This window comes from Danio rerio, chromosome 2 (genome assembly GCF_049306965.1).
Source record: "Danio rerio strain Tuebingen ecotype United States chromosome 2, GRCz12tu, whole genome shotgun sequence".
Taxonomy (NCBI): Eukaryota; Metazoa; Chordata; class Actinopteri; order Cypriniformes; family Danionidae; genus Danio; species Danio rerio.
The window spans coordinates 52886490-52905727 of NC_133177.1; the positions used below are offsets into that span (position 1 = coordinate 52886490).

A 19238-nucleotide genomic window follows, 5' to 3' on the forward strand; every position below is an offset into this window, starting at 1 on the left:
TATACAGCTTAAAATGACATTTAAAGGCTTAACTAGGTTAATTAGGTTAACTAGGCTTTTTAGGTTAATTAGGCAAGTTATTGTATATTGATGGTTTGTTCTGTAGATTATCAAAAAATATATAGCCTAAGGGGCTAACAATTTTGACCTAAAGAATTAAAACTGCTTTTATTCTAGCTTAAATAAAACAAAAAAGACTTTCTCCAGAAGAAAAAATATTATCAGACATACTGTGAAAATGTCCTTGCTTTGTCAAACATAATTTGGGAAATATTTAAAAAAGAAAAATAAATTCAAAGGGGGGCTAATAATTCTGACTGTATCTGTATGTTCATATGTATGTATGTATGCATGGAGGTGGGTCGCGGGCCTATAATGTCATAGGCCCCTGCTCGTTAACCCAAATTTAAATCTGCCAATCACAAGGCAGCAACTCAGTGCATTTTAAGCATGATTTAAGGAGATTTAAGTGAGTTTAAATGTGGCATAGTTGGTGCCAGATGGGCTGGTCTGAGTATTTCAGAAACTGCTGATCCACCTGGATTTTCACGCACAGCCATCTCTAGGGTTTTTAGATAATGGTCCAAAAAAGAGAAAATATCCAGTGAGCGGCAGTTCTTTGGGCACAAATGCCTTGATGTCAGAGCAGAATGGCCAGACCGGTTCAAGCTGATAAAAAGACAACAGTAACTCAAATAACCACTCGTTACAACCGACTGAGGTCTGCAGAAGAGTATCTCTGAACACACAACACGTCCAACCTTGAGGCGGATGGGCTACAGCAGCAAAAGACCACACCGGGTGCCACTCATGTTAGCTAAGAACAGGACACTGAGGCTAAAATTCGCACAGGCTCACCAAAATTGGACAATAGAAGATTGGAAAAACGTTGCCTGGTCTGATTTTTCTCAATTTCTGCTGCAACATTCGGATGGTAGGGTCAGAATTTGGCGTCAAAAACATGAAAGGATGGGTCCATCCTGCCTTGTATTAATGGTTCAGGCTGGTGGTGGTGGTGTATTGGTGTGGGGGATGTTTTCTTGGCACACTTTACCAATTGAGCATCATGACAACGCCACAGCCTACTTGAGTGTTGTTGCTGACCATGTCCATCCCTTTATGACCACAGTGTACCCATCTTCTGATGGATACTTCCAGCAGGATAACAAGCCATGTCATAAAGCGCAAATCATCTCAGACTGCTTTCTGAGTTCATTGTACACCTCTACAGTCACCAGAACTCAATCCAATAGAGCACCTTTGGCATGTGGTGGAACAAAAGATTGGCATCATGGATGTGCAGCCAACAAATCTGCAACAACTGTGTGATGCTATCATGTCAAAATGGACCAAACTTTCTGAGGAATATTTTCAGTACTTTGTTGAATCTATGCCATGAAGGATTAAGGCAGTTCTGAAGGCAAAAGGAGGTCCAACCCTGTACTGGTAAGGTGTACCTAATAAAGTGGCCGGTGAGTGTATATCTATCAGAGCTTTGCATTAACTTTTTTTGATCACCAGCCATTGTGGCCACTTGCCATTTTTACTAGCTACAATGTTTTGGTTGAGAAAATATATTCTATATGCATAAATTTTACTTTGGCATGCTAAAATTACTTTATTTAGATGTTGTGTTATGTCCACATGCCTCCTCATTTATTTAACTTTTCTTGTATGCTGTGTATGACATGCTCGATGAGCATGAGCAAATGGGTCATGCTTTTATGGTGTTGCATTACAAATAGTTTATATTTCACATGACTTCTCAGGGCTCAAAACTAAGGATTTACCAAATTTTTCTCCAAACTAGTTATTTCTTAACCACAAATTTTAAATAATGTGTCAAAGCAAACTAAATATAGCTCTTTATTCAACAAAAATGTTCTTTTAAAAGAATAGCGATTTAAAAAAAGTTTTACTCACTTAAAGTTGAGTTAACAATAACCCAACAGGTAACCCAGTGATGGCCCAAACTGCTTTTGGGTTATTTTAACCCAATCCATTGGATTGTTAAGGTTGACCCAAAAATTTGGGTTACAAAAATAACCTATTTGTTGGGTTATTTTGCCAAAAAGTGGCTATATACATATAAATTCTTATTATTGGGTTGATGTCTTTGCTGGGTCCTAAAGGCAAGAATGATGGCCAAATGTCTCAAATATGTGTATCACCCACCCCACCCCATTTATCCATACAGATCGGCTATGAAGCATGCTTTTGTATCATCAAATTAAGAGTTCTGGTGAAATTAATATAAAAAAACACAACACAGAGAGGTAATTTGATTAGAAAAACATTATTGCGTTAGAGCTTAAATAAACTGTAGAACGCTAAAACAATACTACGCATATTAATAAAGAGTTAATAATAAATAACCCAATAAAGGTTTAAAATAACCTAACAAAGCACCAATTTTTTTTTTAACTCAACCATTGGATTAATATAAAAGAATAAAAAATAAACAGGAGGGCTAAAAACTCTAACTTCAACTTAATATATTCTGTTTGGATCAACTTTTTGGTCAGGGCTTTCACAAACATTATACCTATTCTTTGTGGCATCGGTTCAATGTGGCAGGTTTTTATATATATATATATTTTGGCTAAGTTTCATTAAAGTGAAAATGAAAAAGATAGATAGATAAATAGATAGACAGACAGACAGACAGACAGACAGACAGACAGACAGACAGACAGACAGACAGACAGATAGATAGATAGATAGATAGATAGATAGATAGATAGATAGATAGATTGATAGATAGATAGATGTCATATTTACATGCAAAATATATTTAAAAATTATCACAAATAATTTCTATATGAATATGATGACTATATTTATGAGGTCCAAGACACATTTCCAGGTTTTAATGAATATGCTACTATATTTTAATACTTTACATTTAAGTCCAAACTTTTAGTTTTTTGTTTTTTTTTTACTTTTTCGAACAGTAGTCTACCATTTAAATGTAAATTTTAAATGCACATTTTAATATAATATTTGTTTTTCCTGTAAGCACAGTACAGTGTTAATGTTCAAACTATTTTTAATGTTTAAAGTGGCTAGCAATAATAAATATTCTTAATAATAGGAATTAATCTGCCTGGTTTTTGATCTGTGCTAAGCTGTAGCTGCTCAATTAGGCCTATTATGCTACTGTCTGTATTTCAATACTGTTAATATGGTGGCACTCGGAGAGACAATTCAGTTCTGAGGTGGTACTTGATGAAAAACGTTTGAGAACCACTGCTATAGTTCATTAAAAATTGTAAACACTATGAAAAAGAAATTGAGCAATTAAATTTTTTTACAAATTATAATTTCATTTATTTAAAAAAAAATAATAATAGATAGTTTATCTCTTTGATTTGGAGTCGTACCTTTTCTATAATAAAACCAGCAGCTCCAACATTAGTACAGTATTACACTGAAAAAAAATTATTTACTAACAAAATGTTAATGTACATGATTGCAAACAATTGATATGGGCTGAATGTTCAACTTAATTTGTTTATTTAAATTCGGCCCATATCAATTGTTTGCAATCATTCAAAAGAATGATACATTTAATTTACTAATTTTCTTAAAGGTATGTGGTTGTGAACAATTTATTTGGGCTCAATTTAAACAAAAACAAATTAAATTATGTTCAACCTTGTTTAAGTTCAATCCATATTGTTTGCAACAATTTAGTACAAATCTTTTTTCAGTGCTGTTAAAATAGTTGAGTTAAAAATACCCCAACATTCAGTATAACCCAATCTATAAGTTATTATAGCACCTTCCCAACTATGGGTTATTTTAACCCAATGCATTGGGTTATTTTGATTAAACATAATTTTTTCCCACTCTGGTATTACTATTGCTACTATTACTATTATTATGGCATGGGTAATTAAATAACATACAGATTTCAAAAATATTGAAAATGCTTTATTTCCATTTCAGTTCCTGAAACTTTTGTTATTATAAATCAATAATCACAAACGATGAAGAAGCAAAACAAAGTGCAGATAGTTATAAACTCTGCAAGCACAAATCGTGTTGTTGGAGCAGATTATGAAGTTCTGTGGGCTGTAGAGACTGTACAGCAGCTGCAGCAGGCTCCACTCAGTGTCCACAATGTAGGCCTACAGTTTTTAACCACATCCAAACCTGATCCAAACGCTTTTAAAAGATGGTCCTGAATGGTGAAACGGATATAAAAACCATGACAGGAAAGGTAATTTGATAAAAAATAACAACAATGTTATTGCGTTGTAGTATAAATACCGTTTATAGCGCAAAAACAACATTACGGACGCATATTAACACAGCTGTTTTGTGTCAGTTAAATCAGTTGACTGTTGAAATTCAAATTTGTAACCAAATAAATATCCAAATAAAGGTTAAAAGTAACCCAACAAAGCACCAAATATTTAACTCAACTAGTTGAGTTAATAAATAACCTAATAAAGGTTAAAAATAACCTAACAAAGCACCAAATATTATTAACTCAATCATTGGGAATAGCCTAGCTCAACGTTTTTTAGAGTCTACCTTAAAAAATGTGTAAATCCAATTAATCTTTTTTTTTTCAGTGTACCTCTTATTTTTGAAGAAGACATTAATTCGATATCACACTCACACAATCCAGCATAATAAAGGAGCAATTTCCCTCGCCGGCGGGTCTTAATGTAATCACAGATGCCATATTGAGCGTGAAGGCGTGTGTTGTGCCTGTGAGTGCGTGTCAGTGACGAGATTAATCACGCATATATATCCAGTGCCTTCCATCTCTAGGCTAAAGAAGGCGTGTCGACTATCATCCAGCGGCTCTATTGTCCCTGTGTGTGTATATGTGTGTGTGTGGATGTGAGTGAGCACCGGGCAGAGCTCGAGACATGGCAGCGGCGCCCCCGAGTCCGCGCACCGGGAGCCCGAAAGCGCAGCTGCCGCCCTGTTATTATGAAGGATACCTGGAAAAACGAGGAGCGAAGGAGAAGGTAAGCGAGCCATGCTTGACATTTTGAATATATATTATGATATATGGCCGGCGTGGCACATGCTTATTGTGTGGGTATGTATGGGCGAGGTGGATTAGCCTATGAACCCGTCTGCCAAGTAAATATTTAGGTTGTTGGTGTTCTAGCGTTATTGGATGAATGAGGCGACGCTGTTGTGTGTATTATATCGCTTTCTGAGAGCACTATGAATGTTATCATAACTCATATTTAAGCTGGGGTTTTTTTTGCATGTGTGGTGCTTTAAATTCTCGGCAGCTGCTCTGCTTGTGGACACACCTTATTAATGCGGACCACATGCAGTCCTGAGAGTCAGATTAATATTGTATATCACGTGTTTTCATCGCCGTGCATTCATTTCCAAGATATAGATCGATGGATTCATGAATGACGTCTCTCACTGTATGTATGGATAAAGGTAAAGTTGGTTTTATATTCGGATATTTACACAATCTCTTTAATAATGAAATTTCAGATCAGACACTGTTTTGAAAAATAGGCCCCCAAAATACACAATATGGATATGTTGGAAACATTTTACAAAATCCCAAAACAGCTTCAAAAGTATCTACGTTTTACAATTTTTAGTTCAAGATTAATGATAAAAACGGTGAAAATTTAAGACTGATTTGACAAAAAGATATTAGCAGTGTGATATAGATAAATACACATAGAATTATTTCTCATAGTGTAAATAAAAGAAGCAAACTATTACACTCCAGAGCGGCTTTTTAGAATGTGATAGATGATAAGTGCTGGAAATGTAAACAGGAGATTGGTACATACTTTCATGCATTATGGCAATAGATTCAACCCTTTTGGGAATATGTGTTAAGACAATAAGGTAAATGTTTGGGGTTTAATTTCCCTTTCTCACCCAAGATATGCCTTTTAGATGGCAAAACTGAGCTTCCACATGTTACAAATGATGAGTTCACCCTTATAATTTTGGGCATTACTACAGCAGCACGTATAATACTGAAGTTTTGGAAGGATATTCAATGCCCTACGCTTAAATTATGGATGGAATCCATGATTGAGAATGTATTGTATGAGAAAATGTTGGCCAAAATGAATGGTGATTACAAGGAAATAGATATGTGGTAGATTTTTATTTCCTCACTTGAAATGTGAATGTATCTATCCTGTTAAGCTCTGTACTATTATTTTTTGTTACTGGTTGTTGAATTATTAATTTATTGTCTAAATTGATAAACAAATGTATAAATTGTGAAGAGCCTGTATGCAATGTATTATATACCCTATATATAATGTATTTTATATATTTGTATGGTATTGCAAAAATAATAAAAATCTCATAAAAAAAATAATAATTTCAGAAAAGTATTCTTTGCAAATTCTAAATAGGGAAATCATAGCAGCAAATGACAATTAAAGTACACCATTGTTCACAGTGAATTAGATAGTGTTAATGTTGTTTAGAGGTCATACCTGCATGCTAATTCCAACCGAATATTCAAAGTAACATGGTAAACAATATAGAGACTGCTAAATGAACGAATGTTCGAATATAAAACCAACTTTACCTCTATTATGTATGGTGTGTAACTGCATTCGTCACATTATACTATAATATGTACATACTATACACTTTTTAAAAATCTCTTTCCTCATAATCGATTTGTGTTGGGACAACATGAAGGAATTAAGTTAACTTGTTAGTTTTTACAAATTTAATTGGATTAAACAAAGAAAGAAATAAGTTTTGTGTTGTTTTAGCTCATTTTAAATAAGTAGTTTGAACACAGCAAAATTATTTTGTGTGTGTGTGTGTGTGTGTGTGTGTGTGTGTGTGTGTGTGTGTGTGTGTGTGTGTGTGTGTGTGTGTGTGTGTGTGTGTGTGTGTGTGTGTGTGTGTGCAAATAGTTTTATCATGTTAGTTGTTTAATGCTGTAGGGAGTTTTTTTAAAGCTTTGAGACACTGAAGTTACTTAATTGCTTAATAAATCCTGCAGATTAGAAATCATTTACATAGCTGTCAGTGCATCATGCACATTTTGTGGTAAATATTGTTCTAAATAAGTGTTTAATTAGTTAAGTTTATATTTGCATATTTCAGGTTTATATTGTTCCTAATAGTTTGCTTTCTGATTCATCCTTGGTCATCAATATTAGTTAAATGTCCACTTTTTAAATATTTTATTTTGCTAGAATATAATTTTGTATTGATAAAATCATAGTATTTATGGTTTCATGGTGATTGAGTCTATTTTCATGTTACTTTGAGACACTGAAGTTACTAATCTGGTTAATAAATACTGCAGATTAGAAATCATTTACATAGCTATCCGTGCATAATGCACTTTTTGTGGTAAATGCTGTGCTAAATATGTGTTTATTTTTGTTTATTTGATATTTGCATTCTAAAAGTACAGTATAAATTGCAGGGTTATATTGTTCCCTATAATTTGCTTACTGCATAGAATGAATATTAGTAAAATATTCACTCACTTATAAAAATTGTGTTCAATAGCGAATTAATTATATATTCATACAGTCTTAGAGTTTTATGCTTTCATGGTGATTGCTTCTATTTTCATGTTACTTTGAGAACCTGAAGTTTCTAATCTGGTTAATAAATACTGCAGATTTAAAATCATTTAATAATTTTATTAATAATTTAATTTTTCAATTATTATTTAAAATAGTCAGTGCATAATGCACCTTTTGTGGTAAATAATGTGCTAAATATGTTTTTAATTTATTTATTTGCATTCTCTGCCTATATATTTCAGGTTTATATCATTTTCTAATGGTTTGCTTTTTGAATAGAAAGTTCATATATATATATATATATATATGTGTGTGTGTGTGTGTGTGTGTGTGTGTGTGTGTGTGTGTGTGTGTGTGTGTGTGTGTGTGTGTGTGTGTGTGTGTGTGTGTGTGTGTGTGTAAAAGGGCTGCTCAATATATCGTTTTAGCATCGATATCGCAATGTGGGCATGCACAATAGTCACATGTTATAGATGTACAATGTCCAGTCTGAATTGTAGCAGACCAGGAGCTACATAATTGTATTTAATCACTGGATTTATATGGAATTCATATGATTATTTACATTTCTTACTTAGAATTTTTGTCTGGTTTCTAGCCCCAAATATCTACATTTTAAAGCGAAAGTAACTTATTTTTCACTTATTTCTTCTGACGGTAAATTCTAAACAATATTTTTACTTGGTCTAAGATTTTTTATTTTATTTATTTATTTTTTTGATATTTGGACTAGAAATAGGGCTGGGCGATTAATCAAAGTAATGGGAATCGACATCCAGAATCTATAATCAATAAAATTTTTCCAAGTAAATTTTTTTCAGTTATTTTCCCTGCCGCGTGTGGAGTCACGTGACCCTGCTCTGTTAAGGCTAATGTAAACTTTTGCTTACAGCACAGCCTTTCTGCGATTTGCATACTCTCATACCTCTCAAAAAATGTATCTACACGTTGCACATTTGCACTACATTGACAATGATTGGAAGCTGCGCCAGAGATGCCACAAGCTGGCTTATTTTTTATTACTATAAAATTATTTTTTACATTAAAATATTAGTTTACAAAAGATGCAAGAAGTGCGCTGTTTAAAATAATATTTATATGATGTACCTGTACAAGAATTATTTTATTTAGAAGAGATTCTGCTTATTTTCTACTTTTGAAAACATTGAAAATACTTTTTGTTTCCAAAAGTTTTTTTTTTCACTTTTTGTAAGAAACAATTGGTTTTAGGCAATGTGTGTTTTAATTTCAGTTGTTCTACATTGATGTATAAATAATCATAGATAGTAGATATAGTAAATAGATAGTGTGTTTCCTGTCAGTGAACTATGAGGGCAAAAAAAATAATTAATTAGTTCAATAATCGTAATCAAGTTAAAATTTTTAATCAATAGTGATTTTAGGCCAAATCGCCTAGCCCTAACTACAAAACAAAACAAAGCTTTTTTTTTTTTTGCATTTTGATTATTCAATTTCTGTACTCGAATACATTTAGACTCCTCAGAAAACAGTCAAATAGAGCCATTAAAACCATCTTCTGAAACTGTATTCATATCGCAATATTTAATGCAGAAAAAAAATATCGCAATATCAGATTTTTCCAGTATTGTGCAGCCATAAATTTGCTATAGAATGCATTTTCATATTCATAAAACCTGAGAAAACTTTATAATAAAATATAATTTCTGTTGGATGTCAGGCTTTGTTTGTTACCAGTATAATAAAAATAATAAAGACAATGTTGACATGGAGGTGTTCCAATTCGTAGGATCTTAAAATATTATTTCATTGTCTTTTTAGGAAACAAATACATATTTACACTAATAAAAGTAATACCTAAGAATATAATGTCTTTTTTACTGTATGCTTGCTATTCTTTACATGTGGTTGTCTATCAAACTAAATATTGTTCATGCTTTAATATTGCCTAAAAATATCTAAAGAGTGTGTGAGTGTTCAATACACTACATCATATAATATTATTTTAATGCTAAACTTAAGCTGTAAGATGTATTCAAATCTAATGGCAGATGGCAAAAAAGGCCACATGCAAAAACGAGTCGCATCATATATTCAATGAGGGATTATTGAGTGGGGTTCAGGTGCTGTGTGCGTTTGTATGTGTGTGTAGGGGGTGGGCCTCAGATTTAGGACAGCTGTGCTCCGGGTCGACGCGTGTGTGTGTCTCTGAGAGAGAGAGAGAGAGAGGTGCCCTGGGGAGCTGTGAGCTGCCACTAAGATCAGGATTGAGCCAGACAGAACAGAGAATTACAGACAGAAGAGCTGTAATCTATGCGGAGACCAGTGCCATTTACTGCACTGTCGCCGTCAGAGATTTACTCAGTCAAAATGATGAGTTCAAGCCCTCGGTAAACATTAAACCAGTCAAGAGAACGACGATTTACTGTGACGTTTATGTCTCTATAAAGTGCAATGATGTCAAACTAATATGCGCATTGAGTAACGACATGCAAAACTTGTATCTATTTAAGGCGACATAATAAGCCTTTCTTTATAAAATGTAAAAAAATAATCATTGGTGTCCCCAGAATGTATCTCTGAAGTTTTTAGGTTGGATTATTTATTATAATTTGTTAAACTTTCACCTATTTGGTTGAGCAAAAATGCACCGTCTGTATGCATGTCACTTTAAATGCAAATGAGTCGCTTTTTTTTCCCAGAAGAGGGCGGAGCCTTTATGCTATACACTTGTTTCGTCTCGTCGTATGGAATACTGTTTCTGAGTTCAAGCTGCTACTCATTTGAATTGAGAAAATATTTGATTATGACCACTTTTCAGTCATATTACAAATTAAAGTGAATTTCTTGCACATTCATGGTGTACATCAATGGTCTTAAACTCAATTCCTGGAGGGCTGCAGCTCTGCATAGTTTGCCTACAACCAGCTCCAACTCACACCTGCTTGATGTTCTTAAGTAGTCTTGAACACCTTGAATAGTTGGATCAGTCAGGGTTGGAGGCAGGGCTGGTATTTTTTGATATGGGCAAAAAATCATATCTTGGTATTTTTCGGAAGAATGACGGTATACGATACCTGTCCGGTATTTTCCCATAAATGGTTACTTGATAGTTAAAGCCTTTATTAAAACTTGGTTAAACAATTTTTTGAGCGAAAAATAATTCAAACACTGGGGGTTCCCTCTCTGTTTACAAATATACAGCTTCACAAGAAAATAACAGCTGCACAAAATCTCTGATAAATAAATACAGTACAGGTTTTTCTCCTGCTTAAAACTATAAGTTGCACAACATTTTTTAAATTATAAAAAAAAATCTAGTTATTGATAAATTAATACAGTACAGGTTTTTCCTGTTTAACACTGTACACAGCTCTACTGTGCTGCTGTGCAAATAACAAAGTAAACAGAACCATAGAAAACAGAGCTACATTGTCAGAGCATAAAAAGGAACACACTTAAATTGTAACACAACAAAAAGGATTGTAGGATAGAAAAAGCACCACATTGAATGTAAATATGAAACACGGTATATTATGTCACAATTACAGTGTTGTTATAAGTACTCCTGTATAACACAGTTGTGTCATTTTTAAACAACAATTTAATCAGCTGTATAGGTTTTGTATTTTGTATTGTGCACAATTATTAAACAGTGCACATATCGAAGATATCTAAAGAAAAGTCTTTTACTTCATGTAAAAAAATCCTTCACTTTTTCTTTCGTTTTGACTAAACTCATTTTACTAAATGTTAAATAAAGAGATGGAAACGAATAGACTATAGATATGAGAGGTAACAAAATAGTTTCAGAGTTCCGTGATGAAATGCTAGTGACGCATATAAATGTAAATAGTCATTATAACAGATTAGAGCACAGAGCTAAATGTCTTATAATGTAAATGTAAAGAAGAGACCGTTATGTAATAAAAACTGAACTTAAATTTTTAATTCTTTTAAACCCATTCAGGTGTTGCTTGTCTATTTGACAAGGCTTCTATGTTCGTATGCAGTCAATTGTGGAAAAAAATGATCGATAAAAGGTTTCTGATAAACCGCTTTAAAAGCTGCAGGCGCTATTTGACTCGCGTGCACGTGAGGGGGAGTCAAATTTGTCCGGGGAGGCAGATTTCGATACTACTCCAGCACTGCATGTTCCTCCATGTCGTGTCAGTGATGGGTCGTTCTTGAACGTACAAAAAAATAAAAAAATCTTTTGTGTGACTCAGGAAGTGAATCAATCATTTGTGCAAGTGGAGTTCGAGTGCTACCTTGGAGAGGTGTGTTTCACGCAGAATACGCACGTGGCCTAAAACCATATCGATATGAAAAAGATAATATTGGATATCAGGGAATCATATCGATATATCAACAGAACTCAATACACTGCTGAGCCCTAGTTAGAGCAAAACTGTGCAGAGCTGTGGCCCTCCAGGAATCGAGTTTGAGACCTATGATGTACACCCTATATATAAATATATATATATATATATATGTGTGTGTGTGTGTGTGTGTGTGTGTGTGTGTGTGTGTGTGTGTGTGTGTGTGTGTGTGTGTGTGTGTAAATGTGTGTAAATGTGTGTATATATATATATATATATATATATATATATATATATATATATATATATATATATATATATATATTAATTTATTTATTTATTTATATTTTATATTATATTTATATTTGTGTGTATGTGTGTGTAAATGTGTGTAAATGTGTGTAAATGTGTGTATATATATATATATATATATATATATATATATATATATATATATATATATATATATATATATAAATTTATTTATTTATTTATTTATTTAGAGAGAGAGAGAGAGAGAGAGAGATGATGGATGGATAGATGGATGGATGGATGGATAGATGCATATATTTGACATCAGACTTGGCAATTGGATTCTGGCACTTAAGAAACAACAAAGTAGGCAAAAATGTCAACCAAAATGCTCTCAAAAAGTGTGTGCTGTTTTTTTCAAACTATGTATTTAAAATAAGTTGAAACGACACACTACTTAAACGACACACTGCTTAAATTGTTTGTTCAATCCACTTGAATTTGTAAAAAAAAAAAAAAAAGTACAGAAGTATTTACAGCTTTTGCCTTGAAGCTCTAAATTGTGCTCAGGTACATTCTGTTTCCACTGATCATTCTTGAGATGTTTCAGCAGCTTCATTGGACTTCACCTGTGGTAAATTCAGTTGATTGGACATGATTGGAAAAGACATACACCTGTCTATATAAGGTCCCAGGGTTGACAGTGCATGTCAAAGCACAAACCAAGCATGAAGACAAAGGAATTGTCTTTAGACTTCTAAGACAATCCTGTCGTTTGGGGAAGGTTACAGACAAATTTCTGCTGCTCTGAAAGTTACAATTAGCACAGTGGCCTCCATTATCCCTAAGTGGAAGATGTTTGTAATCACCAGGACTCTTCCTAGAGCTGTCCGGCCATCTAAGCTGAGTGATTAGGGGAGAAGGGCCTTAGTCAGGGAGGTGATCAATAACCCAGTGGTCACTCTGTCTGAGCTCCAGCGTTTTTCTGTGGAGAGAGGAGAACCTTACAGGAGGACAACCATCTGTACAGCAATCCACCAATCAGGCCTGTATGGGGTGACTGGCCAGATGGAAGCCTCTCCCTGCCTGGAATTTGCCAAAAGGCATCTTAAGGACTCAAGACCATAAGAAACAAAACTCTCTAGTCTGATGAGGCTAAAATTGAACTCTTTGGAGTGAACGCCAAGCGTTATGTTTGGAGGAAACCAGGCAGCTCTCATTACCAGGCTAATACCATCCCTACAACTAAGCATGGTGGTGGCAGCATCATGCTGTGGGGATGTTTTTCAGCAGCAAAAACTGGAAGACTCGTCAGGATAGAGGGAAAGATGAATGCAGCAATGTACAGAGACATCCTGAATGAAAACCTGCTTCAGAGTGCTATTGACCTCAGACTGGAGCGACAGTTCATCTTCCAGCAGAACAGTCTTCCAGTCTTCACAACAACTCTGTGAATGTCCTTGAGTGGCCCAGCCAGAGCCCTGACCTAAATACTATCGAACATCTCTGGAAAGATCTGAAAATGGCTGTAAACTGTCCCTTATCATCCAACCTGATAGAGCTCGAGAGGTACTGCAAAGAGGAATGAGCAAAAATTCCCACAGACAGGTGTGCCAAGCTTGTGGCATCATATTCAAAAAGACTTGAGGTTGTAACTGCTGCCAAAGGTGCATCAACAAAGTATTGAGCAAAGGCTGTGAATAAGTATGTACATGTGATTTTTCAGGTTTTTATTTTATTTTTTTAAATTTGCAACAATTTCAGTAACTCTGTTTTCACATTGTCATTATGGGGTATTGTGTGTAGAATTTTGAGGAAATAAATTAATTTCTTCCATTTTGGAATAAGGCTGTAACATAAACAAAAGTGGAAAAAGTGAAGCGCTGTTAATACTTTCTGGATGCACTGTTAATAATATTATAGCAGTATGTTGTGCGTACATGTAGTTTATTGAAGTTTTTAGAGACTTTTTTTTTCAACATAATTTAAATAAATAAAAAATACCCATACAACTAGGGTCTGCTTGTTTTGACACATTATTTAAAATATGTGGCTAAGATCTAACTAATTTGAATCAGTCTTTTGGTGGGGCAAGTACTTTAGTTTTTTGTTTTTTGCTATATAGGTCTGAAATTTCATTCTTGATGGTCTTAAAGTTGACTTCGTGAAACCTGCATGAACCCTGCACACAAATCGATAGTGTGGAACCCAGCATTACTTTTACAGTGTGCAGCAGATTAAAGCCTTACAGTACATGTTCAAAGCAGAGTTAGACAATGATGTAGAGGAAGAGATTTTAACTTCCAGATGCACCATGACAATAGTTTAATATTCATGATATGTCACATTTTAAAGGGCTTGTTCTGAAAACATTGCTTTTGTTCTCTGTCGATGCAGGTTGCTCGCCGCTTGTGGACCTGTTTATGTGGAAACACACTGTACTTCTACAACAACCCTAAGGACACACATGTAAGTTTGTCTGCTCAGTGCTCATACACTTGTTTATATCCAGTTCTCTATGTCAATGGAGCATTAGTACTCTGGGCCTGTAAAGAAAGTAATCACATCTAAGCAAATTTCCGGGCAGATGCTTGATCAAGCCAAACAAATTAAAGACAGAAGTAAACCAAATCGGCACACTGCTACTTTAGCTCTCAAAAAACAATTTCATTAGACAACGTTTCATCAGGCCTAAGGTCTTCATTAGGTCACACAGGAAATACAAGAGAACCCTAGATGTGGGCTGCGTCCGAAATCACCTACTACTCAGTAGGAACTGCATTTAAATTTAAACGTACTACTCAACAGTTAGAAAAGTACGTTCTATACAGTATGAATGTGAGAAGTATGAATGGAATTTGGACATACTCCATCCGCTATTTTGTCATGGTCAAGTGACCTACCTACGTCAGTTGCGTCGCTTCAGTTCCATTCATGAATTCTCTCGCGGGGCATCATGGGATACCTCAGCATACATGGAATGCGCTCTTCAGAATCTCGCCGGAAGTAGTAAGTCATGCGGGTATTTCTCTCATACTGATTTTCGAATTCTATGAATTCGGACATACTACTCAGCTCGCATACTGATTTTAGCATACTATATAGTGTGGAAGTATGTGGTTTCGGACGCAGCCATAGTCAAACTTAAGATATCACACCTGCAAACAATGATAGCCCTAATTAACCAATAAAAAGGTAAAGACAAAAGAAAAGGTGACATGGTGGCTCAGTTGTTAGCACTGTTGCCTCACAGCAAGAATGTCACTAGTTTGAGCGTTGGCTGGGTCAGATGGCATTTCTGTGTGGAGTTTGCAAGTCCAAAGACTTGCGCTATAGGTCAATTGAAGAAACTAAATTGGACAGAGTATAAGTGTGTATGGATGTTTCCCAGTTTTGGGTTGCAGCTGGAAGGGCATCTGCTATGTAAAACATATGCTGGATAAGTTGGCGGTTCATTCCGCTGTGGTGACCCCTGATGAATAAAGGACTAAGCCGAAGGAAAATGAATGAAGAAATGACATTGGAAACATGCTTTTACGTTCCAAAAACTCAAGGTACACCACACTGCCATTTTTGTTGACAAGAAAAAAAAAGACGTATGGTGTGCTTTTTACCTCACTAGGCAATGACTGAATCAGCAGCATATTGTGCATGAGTGTTGCTGTTGTTGGTAATATAATTTTAAAATTTAATGATATTGTGATATTCAAGGTTTGTGATTCATGCAGCTCCTAATAACTCAAAACAGCAACCACAAGTCTCTCATTCATTTTCAAAAGTCTCTGTAGTCGTCTTGACAACACAAGTACCCCAACGGAAACCCCGCCTCTGCTTTCATTTGATTGGAGAGTGAAACGTAAGCGACTGACGTAACGCATATTTTCCGCTCAGGGTTAACTTTTTTTTAACTGCGAGCACACCGCGCACAATGGCAAAAACACAAAGCGCAGCAGCTGGTAAAAACGTGAGGGCGCATAAGCAGCATGCACAATGTTTGTGACCGTTAGTAAATTATTCATAAAAGGCGCCTCTTAACGCAAAAAAAAGTGCGTTCAGTATGATCGGCCCCTAAGAGAGCTTTATTGGACAAATAAGATTCTATCTGTCATTAATTGCATTAACCTTTTTCATCTCAATCAAGCACAAAAACACTTTTTTTTTTTTTTAGACTTTGACGTTTCCGTCTCTCGTCTCACGTGCAGTACTTCAAAATGCTGTCCACAAATGGCTGTTTTAGGCAATCTACTGTAAAAAGAAAACATTTTCAATACATTTGGCCACAATGAGCCGTTTTTAAGGAAAAAATTATATAATTTTACGTTTGTTTTAAAATACACAAAAAATGACCAAAACAATTAAGGTAACAATATGTTCTATAAAGACACATTTTTACATATTTTTCTAAATATATTTTAAAATAAATAATTAAAAGTATCTTTTTAAGAATAAAAAAGTCTTTAGCAAAGATTTAAAACATGAAATGCAAACAACGTGCAGTACAGTGTGTCACTTAGCCTACATATTAAAATCTTTATTTGAATGTGGCAACATAAGATCGCAATTTACAAAGTTTTCATAAATAAATCTCTGATTAAGACCCCTCCCCTTTCCATCAGCCAATCAGCATGGGCAAAAATTAATCACAAAACTATACAAGAAACAAAACCATACACAACTTCATCACATATAATTGTAAATGTATATATCATTTGTATTATATATATCATTTTATATCTAAATATAAATAAACTTTTTTTTTCTAATATTTGTATTCAGGAGGGTATATATGCATGATCAGGGCTTACAAAATATGGTAGCCTGAAGTCCCGGGGTCAAGATCACCAGCGATCCAGCCTGTGCAGATCGCTGGTAAACGCAGTATTGAGAAGAACTACAAATCCGTCATTAAATAGACTACAAGATCCAGTCATGCACCACTCACACACCTGGCCTAGATCCCCATGATTGCAGACAGACACAGCTGAAGCTACTCATTTACTGATTACTAGGACTATTATTATATAGTCCTAGTAATATATATAGTCCTAGCCCTATAATTATATATACACCCGGGGCTATTTGTATATTTCAGTCGTGCTACCAAAATCTTTCTACACCGAGTCTGACAGGCTTTCTAAATAACCCATCGGGAACAATTTTAGTAGCTCGACTAAAAAAAAAAACAGTAGCCTCGGAACTTCGGGCTACCAGATTTTTCAAGATGATTTACCTGATGATAAATATGCACAGTACACCTTAATTCATTCATTCGTTTTCCTTCAGCTTAGTCTCTTTATTAATGCGGGGTCGCCACAGCGGAATGAACCGCCAACTTATCCAGCATAAGATTTACCCATCTTATGCCCTTCCAGCTGCAACCCATCTCTGGGAAACATCCATACACACTTATTCACACACATACATTATGGACAAATTAGCTTACCTAATTCACCAATAGCGCATGTCTTTGGACTTGTGGGGGAAACTGGAGCACCCAGAGAAAACCCATGCAAACACGAGAGAACATGCAAACCTCACACAGAAATGTCAACTGACCGAGCCGAGGCTCGAACCAGCGACCTTCGTGCTGTAAGGTGATCGTGCTACCCACTGTGCCACCGTGAGGCCCCACACTTATGTTGTCAAAATTAATTTTTGTCTTGGATCCGATTGATCCCGATCGTTTTTTTTTGCCCAGCATTAATTTGTAGTCATGCTCGCATCATTTAGAGCTACAACAATCCCTCTTTCTTTTCAGGCTTTTCTAGAATCTTTAGTAAATGTTTTCTCAGCAGCTTTCTGACCATTACTGCTTTTACTGCTGGTATTTTGGTGAACTGTTAGTGAAACATTTAGTAAATATATGGGCCCAGATCTAAAAGGACACTTTTCTACAAATCCTCTTCAAGATTGAAGTCCATCATACGGTTATCTGAACTCTGAACGAGTTCACTCAGCTGTGGAGAGCAGATGGCTGAGAGTCAGGCCGGCCGGTTTTATCAGACTTCACTTAATTGAGGTTTCACTATTGATTTTCGTTCTGAAGCCATCAAGATGGCACTTTCAGCCTCTATAACCTCTGCTGTGGATGAGCTAGTTTATCTAGTAGGTTACAAAGTACAGATATGCAAAGAACCGCACTGCGTGGAAACCTAATATTTGCATGGATGCTCATGGAAGGTAATTATGTGCTCTTTTTACGCAGTGTGGGTTTATATTGTTGTGATTTATATTTTTAGATGAACTGTTTCTTTAGAAATGGCTGTGTGTGTGTGTGTGTTTTGATTAGTATGTGGAGAAGCTGGATCTCAGTGGCTTCGTGTCTTTGATCGATGACCCGAGTCGTGACAGGAATCTGGAAGCAGCTCGACTGAACCTGCGCATGAAGGATGGAGAAATCAAGCTCACTGTGAGTATCAGATGTCTGTCAGCACACACACACACATATCTTTCACAGACCAGGGATACTAAATTTCAAGAGCTTCTGGAAATGATCTTCCTAAAGGGTTAGTTTCTTCTAAAATGTCAGGTAAGATAATAAAGCTCTTCCACTGAGTGGTATGGTACGGTTCGGTTTGGTACGCTTTTATGTCAGCGACCCATACAGCTTTACGTAGACATTTTCTCGAGCGATAATGACGTCGACTGAAACTTTCTGTCATACACCATGCCCACCAAAAGGGTACCCTTGGTAGTGGACACGCAAGCCTGATAAAGGTGACCCGTACCGACCCAAACCGTATTGTACTGTACCAGTCAGTGGAAACGAGCCATAAAACAATGGTGCCCAAAAACTAAACTTGATTGAGGGTGGTGGGCCGGAGGTAAATAAACCAAACTGTAAAGTTGTTAATGTAATTTCCTAATTTTTTCCTAAATAGATTTACCCTGTGCCCCATAGTTTTTTACGAGCCAGTCTGAAGCGCAAGCGGTTCGCTTTCTTGCTTGAGCTCACCGCGATATCTGAAATAACAAGGAGGTAAATAAACCAAACTGTAAAGTTGTCAATGTAATTTCCTAATTTATTATTATAATTCATTTTATAATTTATTATTTACTTTAATTAATACTATAATTTATTACACATAAAATAAATTAATTGCATTATTAATTATACATTTTTGTACATTTCATATACATTTAAATGTATACATTTTATACATTA

The 19238-nt window shown here is 35.2% G+C and overlaps 2 protein-coding genes across 3 annotated transcripts in view; one reads left to right on the forward strand and one right to left on the reverse strand.

The window, feature by feature from the left end:
* cactin overlaps positions 1–19238 on the reverse strand; it is a 475834-nt gene that overhangs the window by 367753 nt on the left and 88843 nt on the right. The window lies entirely within an intron of this gene.
* The window catches only part of stap2a (signal transducing adaptor family member 2a), a 47469-nt gene continuing 33092 nt past the window's right edge, over positions 4862–19238 (forward strand). The window contains 3 exon segments of one of the 2 annotated variants that reach the window (NM_198808.1): positions 4862–4988; positions 14471–14542; positions 18363–18482. In NM_198808.1, coding sequence (NP_942103.1) covers positions 4887–4988; positions 14471–14542; positions 18363–18482 — 294 coding nt within the window. In that variant the 5' untranslated portion in view covers positions 4862–4886. 2 annotated transcript variants of the gene reach the window in all.